The sequence below is a fragment of the Coregonus clupeaformis genome, chromosome 15, assembly GCF_020615455.1.
Source record: "Coregonus clupeaformis isolate EN_2021a chromosome 15, ASM2061545v1, whole genome shotgun sequence".
Taxonomy (NCBI): domain Eukaryota; kingdom Metazoa; phylum Chordata; class Actinopteri; order Salmoniformes; family Salmonidae; genus Coregonus; species Coregonus clupeaformis.
The window spans coordinates 15969893-15996211 of NC_059206.1; the positions used below are offsets into that span (position 1 = coordinate 15969893).

At 45.2% G+C, this 26319-nt stretch overlaps 1 protein-coding gene across 4 annotated transcripts in view; it reads left to right on the forward strand.

Moving 5' to 3' along the window:
* The window catches only part of LOC121582028 (DENN domain-containing protein 1A), a 168440-nt gene that overhangs the window by 113300 nt on the left and 28821 nt on the right, over nt 1-26319 (forward strand). For all 4 annotated transcript variants that reach the window (XM_041897530.2, XM_041897533.2, XM_045225006.1 and 1 more), the window contains 6 exons: nt 286-386; nt 9809-9854; nt 10008-10109; nt 18737-18862; nt 25901-26002; nt 26086-26173. In XM_041897530.2, coding sequence (XP_041753464.1) covers nt 286-386; nt 9809-9854; nt 10008-10109; nt 18737-18862; nt 25901-26002; nt 26086-26173 — 565 coding nt within the window. The remainder of the gene's footprint in view (nt 1-285; nt 387-9808; nt 9855-10007; nt 10110-18736; nt 18863-25900; nt 26003-26085; nt 26174-26319) is intronic.

A 26319-nucleotide genomic window follows, 5' to 3' on the forward strand; every position in this document is an offset into this window, starting at 1 on the left:
ATGCCATGAGTAATGGCCAATTTACTCTTGCAGTGTGTGTTGTGTGTGTGTCCACAGAACTCCAAACACTGACACAGTGCAAACTTTCTCTGCACAATAATCTGCCAATGTATTTTCTCCAATATGAAAATGCAAGGAATAGTTATATACCTCAAATATTCCATTGTGGATCTGTCAATATAATGTATACTTCTAAATGAACCTGTGAGAAATAGTTATATGCCGTTTTATGCTCTATGTTGTGTGTGTGTGATTGTGGTGTTATGTACTCTCCCTCCACCACAGTTAACGGCTTGTGTTCACGGGTCGGCGGCCATGATGTACCCCATGTATTGGCAACACGTTTACATTCCTGTCCTGCCTCAGCACCTTATAGACTACTGCTGGTGAGTAACCACAATGATCCTCTGTAGCTCAGTTGGTAGAGCATGGCACTTGCAACACCAGGAGTGTGGGTTTGATTCTCGGGACCACCCATACGTAATAAATGTATGCACGCATGACTGTAAGTCATTTTGGATAAAAGGCGTCTGCTAAATGGCATATACATTTTTTTTTTTTTTTGCGCTTGTCTCAAACTCCAAGCGCTTCACATTGTAACACCAAGGAGTGGGACAGGACTTCGAAGAGTTTCCCCCCTATCTGTTGGTTCAGGGTCAGGTAATTATTTATCCTTCTATGGTTAAGATTAGGATTTGGAGTTGCAGATTCTATCTCTATTGTGTAGCCATTTTCTACCAGAACACTCACATTCAGCATGATGGACCCAACACACTTGACCCCACTGTTGACAGTATCCAATATGTACCCCTTTTCCACCCGCACCCCCCCTTCCACCCCAAAACCAAATGATAATTGTCCGGATTTCTGGTGTGTTTATTTCAGTAAGGGCTGTACATCCCAACTTTGCACCTCTCATGAGTCTCGGGTCGGGAGTGCCATTTTCTCTGTGCACATTTTAAAAGAAATGTCCACAATATTTAACCCTTGTCTGGACAGCCCAGACACTGACTTGACACTCATGTTGCACAACATTTCTATAGGCTATGCAATTGCACGAGAAAACAGAGTGATGGCCTCTATTAAAAAGAGGAGGATCCCATCCGCTTTCTATAGGCTAGGCCTACTATATTTATTTCTCAACTTTCCTAATATTAAGCACATTGCTTATATGTACAACTGGAGTATAGCTTACCTGGCTGGCATGAAAATGAACCACGGGAAAAGTGTCCTTCATTCACTATTTAATTGTATATTTTCCCCTGCCCCTGTTTCTAGACAGGTGCATGATAATGGTCCATTCTAAATCAAAACAAATTTCACACATATATTATGTAGTATATGTAAAGACAAGATTAAATCAAGAATAGTGTGATGGGTGACAATATTAGCCTATCACTTGTGAATGAAGCCCAGGGTAAGGCAAGAAACAATGCCTTTTTTTCTCTCTACTTGTTCGAATCATAGTCGCACACCTGTAGCCTAGCGTATAGGCCTATGATATGGTTTGCATCACAACTAAAGTGGCCAAATAACTTCTTAGAATGATGCACATTAATCCGCTTTACAAGGGGTGTAGAGCCTAACTGGCATACATAAGCAGCAAGTGAGTTTCAAGTTTGGGGAAGTTAATTTTCACCATAAAAATGCACCTTTATAATAAAAGCATTACATGCATAATCGCATTTGCGGTCACTTTTGATAATGGTGTTTTCCCACTAATGGAACATTCGCGCTTATAGCCTACTGCCGTGTGCGCATTGCTGCGCTTATAATGTGAAGAAATTGCCTAATATTTTATAAACATTTTAAGCTAAACATTCTGATCTGTTGCATCAGCCACATTGCGTAAAAAATTTTTGGGGATGCTAGTGGTTGTATTCATTTTGGATCTATCGCGTCCCACAACTGTCCCAGACTATGTTAGGAATATTTATTTCTCGCACAGAATAGAATAGGTCAACTTTTGTACTACGGGGGATAGTAGATTGACATAGGCTAGTGCTTTTGCTGTTTGTTAGGCCTACTCATCTAGTTGGCTGAAGAAAAGTAAATGTGGACAGTTTTACCAATATCTTCAATATGCACCTTGGAATTGGATAAGGACGCGCGCAGTTGTGTCCCCGATGTGTCTTCACTTGTAGCCTGTGAGAAAGACCTGATGAAGTGATGGAAAGCCATGTGAGTGAGAGGTGATTTGGAGGGAGAAGGGCACAACGCAGCACTCCGGGCCAAGGGCACAACGGCCACTGGCCGCAAAAGGCCTGGATTTTTTTAGGGTGCATTACGGCTACACAAAGGGGATGCAGCTGTGAAATTCAAGTCATTATCGTTCTTGTCAAATTGTGAATGAGAGACTGATGAAGTGTGTACAGCCTGCGCAAAAAACTAAGCAGAGCTCATGCCTTTCAGGCGACTTTTTTCAAATCATCATTAGAGTCGAATCATGCAGCCTTACAATGTATTAAAAATCTAAACATATAGCGCAACGTTTGTAGAACAACTAAAGTTACATTAATAACTCTAAATTAATCATATAGGAGTACCTATTTTTTTGTTAACCGCTCAACATAGAATAGCCGCATGTGCGCACTCCCTCAAATAGTTTGGAGAAAATATCCTTTCTATTATATTCAGCTTTGTTCAATTGTATTCTTCATACTATAAAATAATATAAAATAATGCCACGGAATTCTAAGCAAATCTTGTCTGCTAAATGAACTAGTGTAGCCCACAGCCATTTGGCATAGCCAGATCAGGACCTAACATAAGGACAAGTCAGAGTATGCTATTCTGTTCTTCTGAAATAGACTACATTTTCTTCATATCATGCTTCTTTAGACCTGTCTAAAATAAATAATGGATTTATTGTGAAGGTGTAGGCTATATTACATGGATTTATTAGACTTTTTTAAATGTAGATGTTCCAAAGGTCTGCATCAGTGGCTTGTAGGCTATGTGTGGAAGCCAGGAGATGCTAAATGTGTTTATGTTAATTAACGGTCAATTACCGTGAGACCGACAGTTATTTGCTTGACAATCACCGGCTGACGAAATTTCATGACCGCCAAAGCCCTAGTTGCAACCGAGGACAGACAATTATTACGCAGTACGTGCATCAGCACTCGGCAATCCCGTTCTGTGAGCTTGTGTGGCCGACCACTTCGCGGCTGAGACGTTTTTGCTCCTAGACGTTTCCATTTCACAATAACAGCACTTATAGTTGACCGGGGCAGCTCTAGCAGGGCAAAAATTTGACCAACTGACTTGTTGGAAAGGTGGCATCCTATGACGGTGCCATGTTGAAAGTCACTGAGCTCTTCAATAAGGCCATTCTACTGCCAATGTTTGTCTGGAGATTGCATGGTTGTGTGCCCGATTTTATGCACCTGTCAGCAACGGGTGTGGCTGAAATAGCTGAATCCACTAATTTGAAGAGGTGTCCACATACTTTTGTATATATTTTGTACACACTCATTAAGCATAGAAAAGGATGGAGAGAGAGCTGAGGAATAATATAATTGAGTCTAGGAATGTCTTTAATTGAGGGTCACAGACCCACAGAGAGATTTTATGAATGACTGACCTCAGTTAATACCCTTGGCTTCGTTAAAATCATACACCAATGACGAGCTGCCATTTTAAGTGGCATTTATGTAAACAAAGACAGTATGTTTGGGAAAGGGAAATAAGGAAATATCCTACAACAGCTGAATTTCTCTCTCGTGGTAACCTGACAGTGTCAATTAATGGGGTTGTTCACGACAGGGTGGGGGACGGGAGGGGAGAGAGAGAAGGGGAGCAATAAGCTAATTATTGCTCTGTTTTTTCTTTCTCTCCATCTCTTTTCCTTCTCTCAAATATTGCTAATCGTTCCTATATACTCCCCCATCAACTGAGGGTAAAACACGGAGATAGAAGGTAAAAGCTCTCCAAAAGGCTGTAATGAGGACCTAAAAAAGATGGTCGCCGAGAGCTAATTCGACATCAGCTTTTGAGAAGATGGCGATGGCGCTTCCAGCTTAGGAAGCTAACCCTCGGCTTAACTTGGCCTTGGCGGCTCAAACTCGACGCAAGGGCTGCATTTCACTTCCCCCGTTTTTCACAGCGACAATAAATAATTGGCTGTGTGGACGATTACCGTCATCCAAAAACATCCAATCGGATATTTATTACATTTTTTATTTATATTCTGGTTTTGTTATTCTTTCCACTACTTTTTGATCCCTTGAGTTGTTGTGGCTTTTTCCCCGCTTGCCGCTGTATTTTAATTGAATGTCACGCTAGGCTGAGGAGATGGAGACATGGAGAAGAGCACAGTTAATTAAGTGTTTTCGGGTCTGTCTTCATCGCCCCCTCTCAGGCTGACAGGTTTCTCACATCCCTCCTTCTCCCTCCCTCACTTTCTCTCTCCCTCACTTTCTCGCTTTATCCTTCAGACCAATCAGCCATATCTCTTCTATGGCGGTGTCTTAGTGTCTGTCTAGCTCCACAGGTCCAGCCCTCTGGTGTACACACCACAAACATACGCACACACAGAGGCACATACACATACAGTTTAAGTCAGAAGTTTACATACACTTAGGTTGGAGTCATTAAAACTCGTTTTTTCAACCACTCCACAAATTTCTTGTTAACAAACTATAGTTTTGGCAAGTCGGTTAGGACATCTACTTTGTGCATGACACAAGTAATTTTTGCAACAATTGTTTACAGACAGATTATTTCACTTATAATTCACTGTATCACAATTCCAGTGGGTCAGAAGTTTACATACACTAAGTTGACTGTGCCTTTAAACAGCTTGGAAAATTCCAGAAAATGATGTAATGGCGTTAATGACATAATTTGAGTCAATTGGAGGTGTACCTGTGGATGTATTTCAAGGCCTACCTTCAAACTCAGTGCCTCTTTGCTTGACATCATGGGAAAATCAAAAGAAATCAGCCAAGACCTCAGAAAGAAAATTGTAGACCTCCACAAGTCTGGTTCATCCTTGGGAGCAATTTCCAAATGCCTGAAGGTACCACGTTCATCTGTACAAACAATAGTACGCAAGTATAAACACCATGGGACCACGCCACCGTCATACCGCTCAGGAAGGAGACGCGTTCTGTCTCCTAGAGATGAACGTACTTTGGTGCGAAAAGTGCAAATCAATCCCAGAACAACAGCAAAGGACCTTGTGAAGATGCTGGAGGAAACAGGTACAAAAGTATCTACAGTGGGGGGAAAAAAGTATTTAGTCAGCCACCAATTGTGCAAGTTCTCCCACTTAAAAAGATGAGAGAGGCCTGTAATTTTCATCATAGGTACACGTCAACTATGACAGACAAATTGAGATTTTTTTTCTCCAGAAAATCACATTGTAGGATTTTTTATGAATTTATTTGCAAATTATGGTGGAAAATAAGTATTTGGTCACCTACAAACAAGCAAGATTTCTGGCTCTCACAGACCTGTAACTTCTTCTTCATTAAGAGGCTCCTCTGTCCTCCACTCGTTACCTGTATTAATGGCACCTGTTTGAACTTGTTATCAGTATAAAAGACACCTGTCCACAACCTCAAACAGTCACACTCCAAACTCCACTATGGCCAAGACCAAAGAGCTGTCAAAGGACACCAGGAACAAAATTGTAGACCTGCACCAGGCTGGGAAGACTGAATCTGCAATAGGTAAGCAGGTTGGTTTGAAGAAATCAACTGTGGGAGCAATTATTAGGAAATGGAAGACATACAAGACCACTGATAATCTCCCTCGATCTGGGGCTCCACGCAAGATCTCACCCCGTGAGGTCAAAATGATCACAAGAACGGTGAGCAAAAATCCCAGAACCACACGGGGGGACCTAGTGAATGACCTGCAGAGAGCTGGGACCAAAGTAACAAAGCCTACCATCAGTAACACACTACGCCGCCAGGGACTCAAATCCTGCAGTGCCAGACGTGTCCCCCTGCTTAAGCCAGTACATGTCCTGGCCCGTCTGAAGTTTGCTAGAGTGCATTTGGATGATCCAGAAGAGGATTGGGAGAATGTCATATGGTCAGATGAATCCAAAATAGAACTTTTTGGTAAAAACTCAACTCGTCGTGTTTGGAGGACAAAGAATGCTGAGTTGCATCCAAAGAACACCATACCTACTGTGAAGCATGGGGGTGGAAACATCATGCTTTGGGGCTGTTTTTATGCAAAGGGACCAGGGACGACTGATCCGTGTAAAGGAAAGAATGAATGGGGCCATGTATCGTGAGATTTTGAGTGAAAACCTCCTTCCATCAGCAAGGGCATTGAAGATGAAACGTGGCTGGGTCTTTCAGCATGACAATGATCCCAAACACACCGCCCGGGCAACGAAGGAGTGGCTTCGTAAGAAGCATTTCAAGGTCCTGGAGTGGCCTAGCCAGTCTCCAGATCTCAACCCCATAGAAAATCTTTGGAGGGAGTTGAAAGTCCGTGTTGCCCAGCGACAGCCCCAAAACATCACTGCTCTAGAGGATATCTGCATGGAGGAATGGGCCAAAATACCAGCAACAGTGTGTGAAAACCTTGTGAAGACTTACAGAAAACGTTTGACCTGTGTCATTGCCAAAAAAGGGTATATAACAAAGTATTGAGAAACGTTACTTATTTTCCACCATAATTTGCAAATAAATTCATAAAAAATCCTACAATGTGATTTTCTGGATTTTTTTTTCTCAATTTGTCTGTCATAGTTGACGTGTACCTATGACGAAAATTACAGGCCTCTCTCATCTTTTTAAGTGGGAGAACTTGCACAATTGGTGGCTGACTAAATACTTTTTCCCCCCACTGTATATCCACAGTAAATCGAGTTCTATATCGACATAACCTGAAAGGCCACTCAGCAAGGAAGAAGCCACTGCTCCAAAACCACCATAAAAAAGCCAGACTACGGTTTGCAACTGCACATGGGGACAAAGATCTTACTTTTTGGAGAAATAGCCTCTGGTCTGATGAAACAAAAATAGAAATGTTTGTCCATAATGACCATCGTTATGTTTGGAAGAAAAAGGTGGCAGCTTGCAAACCGAAGAACACCATCCCAACCGTGAAGAACGGGGGGTGGCAGCATCATGCTGTGGGGGTGCTTTGCTGCAGGAGGGACTGGTGCACTTCACAAAATAGATGGCTTCATGAGGAAGGAAAATTATGTGTATATATTGAAGCAATATCTCAAGACATCAGTCAGGAAGTTAATGCTTGGTCGCAAATGTGTCTTCCAAATGGACAATGACCCCAAGCATACTTCCAAAGTTGTGGCAAAATGGCTTAAGGACAACAAAGTCAAGGTATTGGAGTGGCCATCACAAAGCCCTGACATCAATCCTATAGAAAATGTGTGGGCAGAACTGAAAAAGCATGTGCGAGCAAGGAGGCCTACAAACCTGACTCAGTTACACCAGCTCTGTCTGGAGGAATGGGCCAAAACTCACCCAACTTATTGTGGGAAGCTTGTGGAAGGCTACCCGAAACGTTTGACCCAAATTAAACAATTTAAAGGCAATGCTACCGAATACTAATTGAGTGTATGTAAACTTCTGACCCACTGGGAATGTGATGAAAGAAATAAAAGCTGAAATAAATAATTCTCTCTACTATTATTCTGACATTTCACATTCTTAAAATAAAGTGGTGATCCTAACTGACCTAAGACAGGGAATTTTTTATTAGGATTAAATGTCAGGAATTGTGAAAAACTGAGTTTAAATGTATTTGGCTAAGGTGTATGTAAACTTCCGACTTCAGCTTTAGAGACACACACACACTCCAGTATGCTGGGAAAGTAAAATGTTTTTTCTCTTCTTGTCTCACTGGGGTAACATTTAAATGGACTCTATTTCGTAGCCATAAACCTTGAAAAAACAACAATAAATATTTAGAGTAGAACCGTATCGAAGGTTGACGATGAAGGAATACGACAACAATAAAATGTTTTTGTTTTCTTGCTATGTCAAAGTGTTGCCCTGAATGTTCATGTGTACAAAGTGTACAAAATTGGTTTGATGTGTGTCACAATGATCTTGATTAAAGAACAAAGTACTCAAGTCTCTGTTTGTTTCCCATTACTGTGCTAATGGGGTTGATACAGTGGGGGAAAAAAGTATTTAGTCAGTCACCAATTGTGCAAGTTCTCCCACTTAAAAAGATGAGAGAGGCCTGTAATTTTCATCATAGGTACACGTCAACTATGACAGACAAATTGAGGAAAGAAAATCCAGAAAATCACATTGTAGGATTTTTAATGAATTTATTTGCAAATTATGGTGGAAAATAAGTATTTGGTCACCTACAAACAAGCAAGATTTCTGGCTCTCACAGACCTGTAACTTCTTCTTTAAGAGGCTCCTCTGTCCTCCACTCGTTACCTGTATTAATGGCACCTGTTTGAACTTGTTATCAGTATAAAAGACACCTGTCCACAACCTCAAACAGTCACACTCCAAACTCCACTATGGCCAAGACCAAAGAGCTGTCAAAGGACACCAGGAACAAAATTGTAGACCTGCACCAGGCTGGGAAGACTGAATCTGCAATTGGTAAGCAGCTTGGTTTGAAGAAATCAACTGTGGGAGCAATTATTAGGAAATGGAAGACATACAAGACCACTGATAATCTCCCTCGATCTGGGGCTCCACGCAATATCTCACCCCGTGGGGTCAAAATGATCACAAGAACGGTGAGCAAAAATCCCAGAACCACATGGGGGGACCTAGTGAATGACCTGCAGAGAACTGGGACCAAAGTAACAAAGCCTACCATCAGTAACACACTACGCCGCCAGGGACTCAAATCCTGCAGTGCCAGACGTGTCCCCCTGCTTAAGCCAGTACATGTCCAGGCCCGTCTGAAGTTTGCTAGAGTGCATTTGGATGATCCAGAAGAGGATTGGGAGAATGTCATATGGTCAGATGAAACCAAAATAGAACTTTTTGGTAAAAACTCAACTTGTCGTGTTTGGAGGACAAAGAATGCTGAGTTGCATCCAAAGAACACCATACCTACTGTGAAGCATGGGGGTGGAAACATCATGCTTTGGGGCTGTTTTTCTGCAAAGGGACCAGGACGACTGATCCGTGTAAAGGAAAGAATGAATGGGGCCATGTATCGTGAGATTTTGAGTGAAAACCTACTTCCATCAGCAAGGGCATTGAAGATGAAACGTGGCTGGGTCTTTCAGCATGACAATGATCCCAAACACACCGCCCGGGCAACGAAGGAGTGGCTTCGTAAGAAGCATTTCATGGTCCTGGAGTGGCCTAGCCAGTCTCCAGATCTCAACCCCATAGAACATCTTTGGAGGGAGTTGAAAGTCTGTGTTGCCCAGCGACAGCCCCAAAACATCACTGCTCTAGAGGAGATCTGCATGGAGGAATGGGCCAAAATACCAGCAACAGTGTGTGAAAACCTTGTGAAGACTTACAGAAAACGTTTGACCTGTGTCATTGCCAACAAAGGGTATATAACAAAGTATTGAGAAACTTTTGTTATTGACCAAATACTTATTTTCCACCATAATTTGCAAATAAATTCATAAAAAATCCTACAATGTGATTTTCTGGATTTTCTTTCTCATTTTGTCTGTCATAGTTGACGTGTACCTATGATGAAAATTACAGGCCTCTCTCATCTTTTTAAGTGGGAGAACTTACACAATTGGTGGCTGACTAAATACTTTTTTCCCCCACTGTATATGACTCTTTGGTGGTTTTGGCTGAGATCATGCAGTGGTTAAACACTTATGTCTCACAATCGTGGTTGTTTATTATATGTTTGTGTTTTGCAGTGCGCCCATGCCCTACCTCATTGGAGTACATTCCAGCCTAATGGAGGTAAGTTCCTTACCACATACCATTTATAAACCAAACTCATAAGAGAGAGAGTGTGTGTGACTGTGTGCATGTGTGTGTGTGTGTGTGTGTGTGCATGTGTCTCATGTTTGTGTGGAAGTGTAAAGCCCTCTCTCCTTGTCTCTCTCCCTGCAGAAGGTGAGGGGGATGGCCCTGGATGACGTGGTTGTTCTCAACGTAGACACCAACACCCTGGAAACACCCTTTGACGACCTCCAAAGCCTGCCCAATGACGTGGTGAGACACACACACATTTATAGACACTACATATCCCAATTCTCAGGAGTGGTACTATCCCTCTACTGCAGGGTTGGGCAACATTGATGGGGATGGGGTCCACAAAAAATCTGAACTCATCATGAGAGGCCACAGTGGTTCTCGGATCTGCGTACCCACATCCATACTTACAAATGCAGTCAGACCCGGCCCTAGCATTTTTGGGGTCCTAAGCTACATTTTGTTGCACCTTGTGTATTCTACGATTTGAAGTTGAGACCCTGACTGAGTTCCCAAAAAATAAATAATAATAATAAAAATAAATAATATATGTATATATACACAGTGCATTCGGAAAGTATTCAGACCCCTTGACTTTTTCCACATCTTACTTTACAGCTTTATTTTAAAATGGATTCATTAGTTTTTTTCCCTCATCAATCTACACACAATACCCCATAATGACAAACCAAAAACAGGTTTTTAGACATTTTTCTAATTTATAAAAATAAAAATAAACTGAAATATCACATTTACATAAGTATTCAGACCCTTTACTCAGTACTTTGTTTAAGCACCTTTGGCAGCGATTACAGCCTCAAGTCTTCTTGTGTATGACGCTACAAGCTTGGCACACCTGTATTTGGAGAGTTTCTCCCATTCTTCTCTGCAGATCTTCTCAAGCTCTTTCAGGTTGGATGGGGAGCGTCGCTGCACAGCTATTTTCTGGTCTCTCCAGAGATGTTCGATCGGGTTCAAGTCCGGTCTCTGGCTGGGCCACTCAAGGACATTCAGAGACTTGTCCCAAAGCCACTCCTGCGTTGTCTTGGCTGTGTGCTTAGGGTCACTGTCTTGTTGGAAGACTAACCCAGTCTTAGGTCCTGAGCACACTGGAGCAGGTTGTAAGTCGCTCTGGATAAGAGCGTCTGCTAAATGATGTAAATGTATATGTTTTCATCAAGGATCTCGCTGTACTTTGCTCCATTCATCTTTCCCTCGATCCTGACTAGTCTCCCAGTCCCTGCCACTGAAAAACATCCCCACAGCATGATGCTGCCACCACCATGCTTCACCGTAGGGATGGTGGCAGTTTTCTTCCAGACGTGACGCTTGGCATTCAGGCCAAAGAGTTCAATCTTCGCTTCATCAGACCAGATAATCTTGTTTTTCATGGTCTGAGAGTCTTTAGGTGCCTTTTGGCAACTCCAAGTGGGCTGTCATGTGCCTTTTACTGAGGAGTGGCTTCCGTCTGGCCACTCTACCATAAAGGTCTGATTTGTGGAGTGCTGCTGTCACGCTCGTTGATAGACGGATCCGGACCAAGGTGCAGCGTGGTATGCGTACATATTCCTTTATTTACTGAATACAGATCAAAACAACAAAATACAAACGAACATGAAGTTCAACAGGCTGCACAACCACAAGCCAAAACAGAAACAAGATCCCACAACTAAGGTAGGCAAAATGGCTGCCTAAGTATGATCCCCAATCAGAGACAACGATAGACAGCTGCCTCTGATTGGGAACCACACCCGGCCAACATAGAAATAGAACATCTAGAATTCACACCCTGACCAAACCAACTAGAGAAAAACAGGGCTCTCAAGATCAGGGCGTGACAGTACCCCCCCAAAGGTGCGTACTCTGGCTGCAATAACCTGACTCATTAGGGGAGGGTCCTGGTGGGCATCTAGCCTCGGTGGCGGCTCCGGCTTCGGGCGCGACGTCGATATTAACCTCTTCTCCCTTCCTGCCTCCCCGTTGCACACCCGGTCCGGTCTGGACCCCGGCGCGATGCTTCCCCTCTCAGTCCTCCCACGATGCCCCAAGCCCTGTCTGGACCCTGGTGTCGGAGCCCTCGACCCTGGAGAGGGGTTAACGTCTGGTTCCGGCCCAGCAGTCCTCCCGCGATGCACCAAGCCCTGTCTGGACCCTGGTGTGGGAGGCCCCGACCCTGGAGAGGGGTTGACGGCTGGTTCCCGCTCGGCAGTCCTCCTGCGATGCACCAAGCCCTGTCTGGACCCTGGTGTGGGAGGACCCTGGAGAGGGGTTGACGTCTGGCTCCAGCTCGGACCCCGGTGGAGCGGATGGCTGCAGAGATGGTTGTCCTTCTGGAAGGTTCTCCCATCTCCACAGAGGAGCTCTGTCAGAATGACAATCGGGTTCTTGGTCACCTCCCTGACCAAGGCCCTTCTCCCCAATTGCCCAGTTTGGCCGGGCGGCCAGCTCTAGGAAGAGTATTGGTGGTTCCAAACTTCTTAGATTTAAGACTGATGAGGCCATTGTGTTCTTGGGGACCTTCAATGCTGCAGACATTTTTTGGTACCCTCCCCAGATCTGTGTCTCGACACAATCCTGTCTCGGAACTCTACGGATAATTCCTTCGACCTCATGGCTTGGTTTTTGCTCTGACATACACTGTCAACTGTGGGACCTTATATAGACAGGTGTGTGCTTTTCCAAATCATGTCCAATCAATTGAATTTACCACAGGTGGACTCCAATCAAGTTGTAGAAACATCTCAAGGATGATCAATGGAAACAGGATGCACCTGAGCTCAATTTCGAGTCTCATAGCAAAGGGTCTAAATACTTATGTAATTAAAGTATTTCAGTTTTATTTATTTTTATAAATGTGCAAACGTTTCTAAAAACTTGTTTTCGTCTTTTAATTACGGTATCTCTGTGCATTCAAATTGCTATCGATAAAAGTTGTGGGGGGGGGGGGGGTTCATTCACCGGGCCTACTGTATACAGTGAGGGTAAAAAGTATTTGATCCCCTGCTGATTTTGTATGTTTGCCCACTGACAAAGATATGATCAGTCTATAATTTTAATTGTAGGTTTATTTGAACAGTGAAAAAAATCCTGAAAAACGCATAAAAACATGAATATCATATTTCCATAAGTATTCAGGCCAAATTCGGCCCATGGACCGCCAGTAGGGGTACCCTGATCTATGGTATATTGAAACAGCCATGCATTTGATAATTAACAGTACAAGATCAAAGCAAATCCCAGCGTCTTTCATGGTTGACTACTGAATGCTACACGTTTCCACCACAACTGAACTGAGCTCAACAACGGTAGTCTCATCCTCTCAAGAGGGCTAGCCACGGTCCTTGAAATATCCATTTAGACTTCAAATGCCGACCAAAACGTAAACACGCCCAATTATTCCGACTTGTTGGTATTCATGCTTTTACTATAAATAATTATATTTTTTATTTTTCTTAAATTTTTGTCCTCTCAAAAGCTGTCATGTTTTCATCTAATTTAAGCTGTTCGTTGTTTGCTGCTGTTGTTGTCCTTAATTACAACGTGAGTCATGCTGTTGGGTCAGAGATGCTGTGTGTTTACACTGATGATCTGGGGTCCTCGCATCCATGCCACCTGCCTATGAATTGCCCTCCTAATTGCCTGATCAAAAGGCTCGTAGCGCGGTGCTTAGAGACCAGGGGAGAAAGAGCAACCTGCCTCTCTCCTTTTGATCGCAGCCAAATACCAGCCCTGGCTCATGTTGGGCAGCCATTATATTTGTTGTCTGTCTACCTGTGTGTGTTTGTTTTTCATTAGCTTTTAGCATTTTAGAGTGTGCTCATTTTAGCATGATAAGTGGGTGAAATATATTAATGAACTGTCATTAGAACAAAGAGTGACACAGAGCAGCTGGTTGCTTTGAAGTCTGCAGCCACCTCAATGTCGTGCTTCGTGTTGTGTGTGTGTGTGTTTCATGCACGGTCACGCTTACATGTATGTGTCTAAATGGGCGTCTGCATGCTTACATTAATGCATGGATGTATGTACATCAGGGCTCGCCAACCCTGTTCCTGGAGAGCTACCATCCTGTAGGTTTTCACTCCAACCCTAATCTAGCACACCTGATTCTAATAATTAGCTGGTTGATAAACTGAATCAGGTTAGTCACAACTAGGTTTGGAGCGAAAACCTACAGGAACGTAGCTCTCCAGGAACAGGGTTCAGAGTTCAAACCTACAGGAGGGAGCTCTCCAGGAACAGGGGTGAAGTTAAAACCTACTGGAGGGTAGCTCTCCAGGAACAGGGCTGGAGTTAAAACCTACATGAGGGTAGCTCTCCAGGAACAGGGTTGTATCGAAAACCTACTGAAGGAAAGCTCTCCAGGAACAGGGTTAGATTTAAAACCTACAGGAGGGTACTCTCCAGGAACGGGTTTGGAGTTAAAACCTACAGGAGGGTAGCTTTCCAGGTACAGGGTTGGAGTTAAAACCTACAGGAGGGTAGCTCTCCAGGAACAGGGTTGGAGTTAAAACATACAGGAGGGTAGCTCACCAGGTACAGGGTTGGAGTTAAAACATACAGGAGGGTAGCTCTCCAGGTACAGGGTTGGAGTTAAAACATACAGGAGGGTAGCTCTCCGGGTACAGGGTTGGAGTTAAAACATACAGGAGGGTAGCTCTCCGGGTACAGGGTTGGAGTTAAAACATACAGGAGGGTAGCTCTCCAGGAACAGGGTTGGAGTTAAAACATACAGGAGGGTAGCTCTCCGGGTACAGGGTTGGAGTTCAAACCTACAGGAGGGAGCTCTCCAGGAACAGGGGTGAAGTTAAAACCTACTGGAGGGTAGCTCTCCAGGAACAGGGTTGGAGTTAAAACCTACATGAGGGTAGCTCTCCAGGAACAGGGTTGTATCGAAAACCTACTGAAGGAAAGCTCTCCAGGAACAGGGTTAGAGTTAAAACCTACAGGAGGGTACTCTCCAGGAACGGGTTTGGAGTTAAAACCTACAGGAGGGTAGCTTTCCAGGTACAGGGTTGGAGTTAAAACATACAGGAGGGTAGCTTTCCCGGTACAGGGTTGGAGTTAAAACCTACAGGAGGGTAGCTTTCCAGGTACAGGGTTGGAGTTAAAACATACAGGAGGGTAGCTTTCCCGGTACAGGGTTGGAGTTAAAACCTACAGGAGGGTGGCTGTCCAGGAACAGGGTTGGAGTTAAAACCTACAGGAGGTTAGCTCTCCAGGAACAGGGTTGGAGTGAAAACATACAGGAGGGTGGCTCTCCAGGAAGAGGTTTGGAGTTAAAACCTACAGGAGGGTAGCTCTCCAGGTACAGGGTTGGAGTTAAAACATACAGGAGGGTAGCTCTCCAGGTACAGGGTTGGAGTGAAAACATACAGGAGGGTAGCTCTCCAGGTACAGGGTTGGAGTTAAAACCTACAGGAGGGTAGCTCTCCAGGAACAGGGTTGGAGTGAAAACATACAGGAGGGTAGCTCTCCAGGAACAGGGTTGGAGTGAAAACATACAGGAGGGTGGCTCTCCAGGAAGAGGTTTGGAGTTAAAACCTACAGGAGGGTAGCTCTCCAGGAACAGGGTTGGAGTTAAAACATACAGGAGGGTAGCTCTCCAGGTACAGGGTTGGAGTTAAAACATACAGGAGGGTAGCTCTCCAGGTACAGGGTTGGAGTTAAAACATACAGGAGGGTAGCTCTCCGGGTACAGGGTTGGAGTTAAAACATACAGGAGGGTAGCTCTCCGGGTACAGGGTTGGAGTTAAAACATACAGGAGGGTAGCTCTCCAGGAACAGGGTTGGAGTTAAAACATACAGGAGGGTAGCTCTCCAGGTACAGGGTTGGAGTTAAAACATACAGGAGGGTAGCTCTCCAGGTACAGGGTTGGAGTTAAAACATACAGGAGGGTAGCTCTCCAGGAACAAGGTTGGAGTTAAAACATACAGGAGGGTAGCTCTCCAGGAACAGGGTTGGAGTTAAAACATACAGGAGGGTAGCTCTCCAGGAACAGGGTTGGAGTTAAAACATACAGGAGGGTAGCTCTCCAGGAACAGGGTTGGAGTTAAAACATACAGGAGGGTAGCTCTCCAGGAACAGGGTTGGAGAGCCCTGCTGTACAGTATGTGTGTGACTCCATGACTAAGCCTGATGATGATGAACAGTGCATTTGGAAAGTAGTCAGACTCCTTGACTTTTTCCACATTTTGTTACGTTACAGCCTTATTCTAAAATGATGTAAATGTTTTTTTTCCCCTCATCAATCTACACACAATACCCCATAATGACAACGCAAAAGCAGGTTTTTAGAAACTTTTGCAAAAACAGAAATACCTTATTTACATAAGTATTCAGACCCTTTGCCATGAGACTCGAAATTGAACTCCGATGCATCCTGTTTCCATTGATCATCCTTAAGATATTTCTACAACTTGATTGGAGTCCACCTGTACTAAATTCAATTGATTGGACATGATTTGCAAAGGCACACACCTGTCTATATAAGGTCCCACAGTTAACAGTGCATGTAGGAGAAAAAAACAAGCCATCAGGTCGAAGGAATTGTCCAATTATTAAAAACCAGTTTTTGCTTTGTCTTTATGGGCGATTGTGTGTAGTTTGATGAGGGAAAAAACGATTTAATCAATTTTAGAATAAGGCTGTAACGTAACAAAATGTGGAAAAAGTCAAGGGGTCCGAATACTTTCTGAATGCACGGTATGTGTGATGCTGGCCACTGATCTCTGTTTTTGTCTCCTGTCAGATGTCCAGGTCTTATCATGTTTAAATGGGTCAGTTCCTAATAGTAGTATTGATTTTAAAGGGAGACAGTTCCTATAATATTAGTGTTTAAGGTTGACTCAGCACATATTAAAGTGTATCTCTGGCAGTATCACTGGGGAACATCAGAGGGCACCCATAAAGCCCCCCCGCCCCGCCCCGCTCCGCTCACAGGAACGTTGTAAAGCTTTAAGAGACTTCCGTCCTGTCATTACACACTTATTCACGTCTCTTTTATTTTTTCCCCTGTCTTTCAACACAAGGCTGTAATTCTGGATTTTTATTGGGTTTTGATGTATTTTCATTTGTTTCTTTAAGTGTGTTTTGAGAGGGGGAGATTATGAGAAGAGGGTGTGTGTGTGTGTCTGTTCTAGGCAGGTAGTGGAATTATTAAGGAGGCATTCGGTGGAAGTGGAGCTGCTGGTGTTACTGAGATGGAGGAAGAAAGCAAAGCTCTCATGTCATTACACCATCAGATCAAAGACGTGCAATGACTCAATACAGTAGAATCAAGGTCCTGATATGTGGCTGATTAGTTGCAGCCTACCACACCAGCCCAACTCACCTGACCAAGTGTGTTGGGCTGGAACAAAAGCACACCCACTAGCTGTCCAGGAAGAGAGTTGGCCACCTCTGGTGTTGACGAAGTGACGTAGGAAGTGTAGTTAGTGACGTATGAAGTGTCGTTGGTGACGTGGGAAGTGTAGTTGGTGACGTAGGAAGTGTAGTTGGTGAAAGGGGGACTTCATTGTGAGAATGTTGCATGGTGTTTCCCAGGGCTCTTTCTCTTTGTCCCATTACTCTTTCCTTAAACACTGTATGACGGTTTATTGTGCGTGATGTTCTGCCTGAATGTAGAAATCCATAGTCCCTCCTGGACACTGATTGACGTGAGCTTTACCATTGGCATTTCAAAACCACTATTTTCCATAGCAGTACTCATGCAAACAAATGAGGCAGGAAAATACAGCAACATTTAATTTGCGTGTCTCATCTGCCTCCGCTGTGGAAGAAAACAAACCCAGGTCAGGTCATGAGAATTCAAACCCAGGTCATGAGAATTCAAACCCAGGTCATGACAAATCAAACCCAGGTCATGTCAAATCAAACCCAGGTCATGTCAAATCAAAACCAGGTCATGACAAATCAAACCCAGGTCATGACAAATCAAACCCAGGTCATGACAAATCAAACCCAGGTCATGGCGATTGCCAATAAAAAGCTGTGTTCTTTACTACATTTATTTTTCTGGTCGAGTTTTCTGCTTTGGGGGGAGGCAAAACTTTTGCTAACAAGGTAACCGAGCATCCTTAATAACCGGGGGAGCTCAATGTGGGAGAGAAGCGGTGGGGTAAGAGAGAGAGAAGAGGAAGGAGAAAGGATTACTTCAGCCCTGTGCGCTCGCTCCCGGGTAGCGTATTAGCCTAAACGGCCGCCTCATGGAGTGTATTCATGTAGAATAACGCTGTTGTTGACTCGCGGGCCGCTTTTCCAGCGGTATGGTGCGTATGGATGTGAGCAAGGCAGAACGGAGAGAGGGGGCCTGGGGCCTGGGGACTGGGGGCTGGGGCCTGGGGGAGGGAAGGGCAGATTAAAGGAGGGCCTGGTTCAGACGCTACCTGAGGGGATGGGAGGCCTGGCGGTAGAGAGACAGTCTTTCAGTCCATCTCTGGGGGAAGAAGAGGAATGAAGGGAGGAAAGGAGAAAGGCATGGATGGATGGATGGAGCGAGAGCGATAGATTAAGACACTAAGGGCACACAGTGTGTTGTGAAATCTGTGAATGTATTGTATTGTTTTTTTAATTGTATGAACTGCCTTAATTTTGCTGGACCCCAGGAAGAGTAGCTGCTGCAGCTAATGGGGATCTCTAATAAATACAAATACTGGTGAGGTGAAAGAGATGGACGAAGGCAGAGAGTGGGGGAAAATATTTGGGGTATGAATGGATGGGAAATATGACCCATGAAAGCACCTATGACTATCTAGGTGGCTCTTGTGAAAATGTTATGCATTGCTTATCACGCAATGATGCAGTCCTTATGTAGACTCCATAAACAATAATAAAGTTAACTGTTTGTTGTTGTTGTTTTTTTCCCCAGGTGTCATCCTTAAAGAATCGCCTGAAGAAGGTTTCCACGACGACGGGAGATGGCGTGGCCCGAGCTTTCCTCAAGACACAGGCCGCTCTCTTCGGCTGCTACAGGAACGCGCTGCAGATCCAACCGGTGAGCCAGACTGAAGGAGAAGGAGAGAGGGAAGAGGAGAAGGAGAGAGGGAAGAGGAGAAGGAGAGAGGGAAGAGGAGAAGGAGATAGGGAAGAGGAGAAGGAGAGAGGGAAGAGGAGAAGGAGAGAGGGAAGAGAGGAAGGAGAGAGGGAAGAGGAGAAGGAGAGAGGGAAGAGGAGAAGGAGAGAGGGAAGAGGAGAAGGAGAGAGGGAAGAGGAGAAGGAAATAGGGAAGAGGAGAAGGAGAGAGGGAAGAGGGGAAGGAGAGAGGGAAGAGGAGAAGGAGATAGGGAAGAGGAGAAGGAGAGAGGGAAGAGGAGAAGGAGAGAGGGAAGAGGAGAAGGAGAGAGGGAAGAGGAGAAGGAGAGAGGGAAGAGGAGAAGGAGAGAGGGAAGAGGAGAAGGAGATAGGGAAGAGGAGAAGGAGAGAGGGAAGAGGGGAAGGAGAGAGGAAAGAGGAGAAGGAGAGAGGGAAGAGAGGAAGGGGAGAGGGAAGAGGGGAAGGAGAGAGGGAAGAGGAGAAGGAGAGAGGGAAGAGGAGAAGGAGAGAGGGAAGAGGGGAAGGAGAGAGGGAAGAGGAGGAGGAGGGAGGGAAGAGGGGAAGGAGAGAGGGAAGAGGGGAAGGAGGAGGGAAGAGGAGAAGGAGAGAGGGAAGAGGGGAAGGAGAGAGGGAAGAGAGGAAGGAGAGAGGGAAGAGGAGAAGGAGAGAGGGAAGAGGAGAAGGAGAAAGGGAAGAGGAGAAGGAGAGAGGGAAGAGGGGAAGAAGAGAGGGAAGAGGAGGAGGAGGGAGGGAAGAGGAGAAGGAGAGAGGGAAGAGGAGAAGGAGAAAGGGAAGAGGGGAAGGAAGGGGAACGAGGGGAAGGACGGAGGGAAGAGGAGAAGGACGGAGGGAGGGGAGAGGAGAAGGAGAGAGGGAAGAGGGGAAGGAGAGAGGGAAGAGGAGAAGGAGAGAGGGAAGAGGGGAAGGAGAGAGGGAAGAGGGGAAGGAGGGAGGGAGGGAAGAGGAGAAGGAGAGAGGGAAGAGGAGAAGGGGAGAGGGAAGAAGAGAAGGGGAGAGGGAAGGAGGGGAGAGGAGAAGGAGAGAGGGAAGGGGGGAGAAGGAGGGAGGGAGGGGAGAGGGAAGATGAGAAGGAGAGAGGGAAGAGGAGAAGGAGAGAGGGAAGAGGAGAAGGAGAGAGGGAAGAGAGGAAGGAGAGGGAAGAGGAGAAGGAGAGAGGGAAGAGGAGAAGGAGAGAGGGAAGAGGAGAAGGAGAGAGGGAAGAGGGGAAGGAGAGAGGGAAGAGAGGAAGGGGAGAGGGAAGAGGGGAAGGAGGGAGGGAGGGAAGAGGAGAAGGAGAAGGGAAGAGGAGAAGGGGAGAGGGAAGAGGGGAAGGAGGGGAGAGGAGAAGGAGAGAGGGAAGAGGAGAAGGAGAGAGGGAAGAGGGGAGGGAGGAAGGAGAGGGAAGAGGAGAAGGAGAGAGGGAAGAGGAGAAGGAGAGAGGGAAGAGGGGAAGGAGGGAGGGAGGGGAGAAGGAGAGAGGGAAGGTTTACAGTTAGTAGAGAGCGAGAGAAAGAGAGAGAGAGAGACACAGACACGGAGCGAGGTGTCTTTCTTTCCTGGCATCTCCTCTATATCTCCATGGTAATGGTATATGATGACAGGTTTGTATCTGACTATGTGTTTGAAGGGGAACAGCCAGCTAACGCTCGGTCTTCTCTGTACCTGCATCAACACCAGGCGTGGTCGGTGCCGGACCGCTAATTATTCTACTATTCCGCCATATGTCGTCAAAAAAGTCTGATCCTCGCGTCTCCCAGCCCAATGCGTCTATTTTAAAATCATCTCTCCCGGACATTTACATATTTTAGACAGGGGCAATATGAATAAAACAAATAGAGGTGTCAATCAAGGACCTCCACGCGCTAGGACAGCAGGGGTGTGTGTGTGTGTGTGTGTGTGTGTGTGTGTGTCTGTGTCTGCCCACTGTGTGAATAATAGCATTAGTGATGCAGATCCCCGTAACCCCCCAGTGTATAGGGGGTCTGGAGGACAGAATAGCCCCCCTACGCGGGGTACCGGTCCACCCACCAGGGGAGACAGAAAGGGGACACACGTCCTAACAATGGCCCAGCTGGTGCCCCTGCACTACATATGTGTAGGGAGCTGACGCCTTCCTTCCACCTCCAAGCTGTCACTACCCTGTGGCTAACCCAAACCCCTAACCCCCTAACCTGTACTATGGCTGAACCAAGGCCTCTTCTGTCTAGGAGACGCTAGGGAGTTTTTTTCTATGTGTCTTGTGGCCCATTCTGTTACCGACATTTCTTGTGACCCACCTAATAGATGGTGTATTTCTAGTCAGGACCCAAAAGGAATCATAGAAATGACCCGGGCCACTATAAAGGAGATCCTACTCTCAACGTTACCATGAAGGTGGGATTCATACGGCAGTAAGCCAAGCAAACACAAAACCAATCCCTGTTTCACAATGTCACTTGATAGTGTATTGTCACACCATTGTATCCTTTCAGTCTGAGAGCAGGGCAGCAGCATGGTAGTAGGGGCGCAAGGGGTTGGCTAGAGCTTTTATTTAAAACAATTGTAACGCCATAAAAGATTCTAGACCCAATCTTGGGAACTTTCTTGCTTTCTTCCCTTCTCTCTCTCGCTCTCTCTGCACCTCTTCTCTCCCTTCTCTCACTGCCTCCCTCTCTCCCTCTCTTTATCTATCTCTCTCTCTCTTCCTCTCTCTCTCCCTCTTTTTCTCTATCTATCTCTCTCTCTACCTCTCTCTCGCTCTCTCTCTCGCTCTCTGTCTGTCTCATGCTCGGCGCTAGTTGTCATTAAGTCTGAACTGCAGAACCAATTAGTTTGATCCAGAGGGAATGTGATGTGCAGCAGTATGGACAGTGGGGATAGGAAGGGACGTGTGTGCGCTGTTCTTTGGCAATGGGCCTCTTAGCTATGCTTGGATACACAACATCAAGACAGGACAAGATACAAGAACACCCCAGACAGACACTCAACCATACAGAGACAAACACACATTAATGGTCACACACACACACACATGCACACAGACACACACACACATTAAACGTGGTCCTCTGTAGCTCAGCTGGTAAAGCACGGCGCTTGTAACGCCAAGGTAGTGGGTTCGATCCCCGGGACCACCCATACACAAAAATGTATGCACGCATGACTGTAAGTCGCTTTGGATAAAAGCGTCTGCTAAATGGCATATTATTATTATTATTATTATTAAACAAGCATACAGGCCCGGAGAAACACATTGTCACTAAGAGCAGATTGGGGCGCTACGTCCAATTGTGTCTTGAATGAATTGTGGTGTGTGTTTGCCCACTTATTGCTTTCCCTGTGTGTTTACACTGAGTGTGCAAAACATTAAGACCACCTTCCTAATAATGAGTTGCACCCCCCCCTTCCCTTTTGCCCTCAGAACAGCCTCAATTCGTCAGGGCATGGGATGCTGGCCCATGTTGACTCCAATACTTCCCACAGTTGTGTCAAGTTGGCTGGATGTCCTTTGGGTGGTGGACCATTCTTGAGAATGGGAAACGGTTCAGTGTGAAAAACCCAGCAGTGTTGCAGTTCTTGACACACTCAAACCGCCTGGCACCTACTACCATATGCCATTCAAAGGCACTTAAATCTTTAGTCTTGCTCATTCACCCTCTGAATGGTACACTTACACAATCCATGTCTTAAAAATCTTAGATTAACCTGTCTCCTCCCCTTCATCCCAAAGGTATTCGATGGGGTTGAGGTCAGGGCTCTGTGCAGGCCAGTCAAGTTCTTCCACCCCAATCTCGACACACCATTTCTGTATGGACCTTGTGCACAGGGGCATTGTCATGCTGAAACAGGAAACTGTTGCCACAAACTGTTGCCACAAAGTGAGAAGCACAGAATCGTTTAGAATGTCATTGTATGCTGTAGCGTTAAGATTTCCCTTCACTGGAACTAAGGGGCCTAGCCCCAAACATAAACAACAGCCCCAGATCATTATTCCTCCTCCACCAAACTTTACAGTTGGCACATGCGTTGGGGCAGGTGGCGTTCTCCAGGAATCCGCCAAACCCAGATGATGAAGCGTGATTCATCACTCCAGAGAACACTTTTACCACTGCTCCAGAGTCCAATGGCGGTGAGCTTTACACCACTCCAGCCGACGCTTGGCATTGCACATGGTGATCTTAGGCTTGTGTGTGGCTGCTCGGCCATGGAAACGCATTTCATGAAGCTCCCGACAAACAGTTATTGTGCTGATGTTGCTTCCAGAGGCAGTTTGGAACTCGGTAGTGAGTGTTGCAACCGAGGACAGACGATTTACACGCTACGTGCTTCAGCACTCGGCGGTCCCATTCTGTGAGCTTGTGTGGCCGACCACTTCACGGCTGGGCCTTTGTTGCTCCTAGACATTTCCACTTCACAATAACAGCACTTACAGTTGACCGGGGCAGCTCTAACACGGCAGAAATTTGATGAACTGACTTGTTGGAAAGGTGGCATCCTATGACGGTGCCATGTTGAAAGTCACTGAGGTCTTCAGTAAGGCCATTCTACTGCCAATGGTTGTCTATGGAGATTGCATGGATGTGTGCTTGATTTTATACACCTGTCAGCAACGGGTGTGGCTGAAATATCCAAATCCACTCATTTGAAGGGGTGTCCACATACTTTTGTATATATAGTGAACATTTTTCGTTAGGGAAAATCAAGTCTGAAGTTTGACAGTGCTAATGAGGGATGGCATCACTGGCGTGTGTATCCCTCTTTTCCTCCCGTCTGTCCGGGGGTCCAGACCTCTCATCTCTACAGTAATGATGTGATCTCCACAGAACCATTAGAGGACGGCAGGCAGCCCTTTTAATGTGCTAATGACCTGCTGGCCAGGTGGTCTCACACACACACACACACACAGTTAATATGGACAAAATGGTTGCACGCAGGTTACCCTCTCATTTGAATAATGAGGGTACATTAAGGATCCAGCTTTTAGCTTTTACCTGGGCTGAAACGTGTGTGTGTACTGTCTGTTACAGGGCATATGTAGGGCGGCCCGCTGGATGACCATGTCACACTCTGTGTGTGTGTGTGTGTGTGTGTGTGTGTGTGTGTGTGTTTATCTGTGTGTGTCACCTAATGCTCAGTACCGCCGTGTCTAACCCTAAGGCGTCATCTAAGCATGTTTGGGGAATATGCTCCTCTCAGGCCCTGGTAAACGCTCCCCTCACAGGGCGACAAGTCATGCTTTCCTCTAGTTTACAGTTTAGAGACATAGTTGAGGATGGCTGAATGTCTGTGTGTGCGGACGGGGATGGCGGATGGGCGTAAGCATCTGCCTCTGATTCCAAAAGTTGCAAGTTTGAATCCAGCGATAGAACGTTTTTTTTTTTTTTTATGTTTTGTTTTAAGCCTATCCCAATCCTTAACCCTTACCTTACCATTCCGAGTTAATGCCTAAGCTTAAGCTTAACCTTAAATTTGCAGTTTGGAACAACTTAGAAATGTAACGTTTGAGAAACATGGATGAACGTCTAATTCTGACTTGAGACTGTGAGAACTGGTAGGTGTGAGAGCAGTGCTAGGTGTGTATGTGTCTTTGTGCGTGTGTGTGTGTGTGTGTGTGGGTGAGAGTGAGAGCATGCTAGATGTGTGCGTCTCTGTGTGTGTGTTTGTGTGTGTTTGCACGCACGCGTGTGTATAGCGTGATGCGATCGGACAGTGCTAAGCTGCTATCAGCCCCCCACACTGACAGCTAATTAACAGGATGAGCCTCGGACTGCTGATGGAGAGAGAGAGGGAGAAAGAGAGAGACATGGGGAAGTAGACAGGGAGAAAGAGGGGTAGAGATGTCGAGAGAAAAAAACGAGCTTATAAGCATGTACAGTATACTCCTTGTAACGTACCTATACAGCACAGTTTTACTTAAGCAATAAGGCATGAGAACCTGGGGATTATGGTGTGAAAAACACCTGACTAAGTAAGGGCTATTCTTAGGCCCGACTCAGAGCGAAGGGAAACAGCCCTTAGGAGGGAGTTGTATACGATAATTCCCCAGTTCGACTGCCTTATGCTTTTATAAAACTGTTGCCAACATATTAAAAAAAGATGAACAAACTTTTTTAATTACATTTTATTTTAATGAGTAAATGTGTTTTATTTCATCCTTCCACCAGATGATATAGTCCAGGGAAAAGCCCATTGTTAGTTCTGAGATTCTGAAGTTGCTAGCCAAACAGACTGGTCGCTCATTCTATTCATTCTATTTGAAATGGTTGCTATGCTAAACAAATCATTGGCAATTAGCTATGCAGGCTCGCTACTTCTCCTCTGCTAGCTAGCCAACTAAAGATAATGCACAATCACAATATTTACATGGAGCTAACCCTGCAGATAGCACTACTGGGTGATCTGAAAAGTCATAGTCAATCGATCAATAATATATTCATACTTTTAGCAAAAATGTTTATTTTCAATTTACAATCTGTAGAAACAATGAGAATAGAAGGGTTCAGAACTTTTGTGAAACATCACAGTACAGTTGAGAAATATATGGCAAGTAGAAATCCAAAATGGATGGTGTTAAGAGATAGATGGGAGGGGTTGAATGGAGCTGAAGGTGTATCCGCACAAACAAACTGTAATACACACCTAAGAGACACACAGACAGACAGACAGACAGACAGACAGACTCAATGTTGGACACAGGGAACATTACACTAATATAGTATGTCTAGTTCCTCTCCTGCTGTCTGGTGTCTTACGCAGCACTGCCATCTAGAGGTGAAAATACGTTTTCATTCTCTACCTCCAAATAAAGGACACTATCTTTATTTCATTTACTGTAGTTTTGTTTTCAATTCATCCTATTTGATATTTGTTGTTCTTTAAACTTGTGTATATATAAAAAATAAAGATCACTTCATAGTCGTGGGTTGGAAGAGAAACTCAATGTTGTAATGTCAAACGCGCACTTTAGTAATGTCACTAGATCTACTTCCTGCTGATTGGTCCAAGTTTTTTGTACCATCAGGGAGAGCCAATCACGTTCAGCGAGGAGGTCTTCGTGACCCACCGCTCCAGTGCCATGAGACAGTTCCTGCAGAACGCCATCCAGCTACAGCTCTTCAAACAGGTACACACACACACACACACACACACACACACATAACAGGCACCCCATTTATCATTGGAATAAACCTTTCTCTATTTCTGTAGTTCATCGATGGCCGCTTGGACCTGCTGAACGCTGGTGAGGGCTTCAGTGATATTTTCGAGGATGAGATCAACATGGGAGAGTATGCAGGTGCGAATACAATCATATCAAACATTTTTACTAGGTCTCAAAGCACCTGACTTGATCTTTGGTTGGGGACCGGCAGACATTTCAAGCCTACTGCTATACAGGTTAGTAATGGGACTTGGGTTAGGACCATTGACTCCTCCACTGCT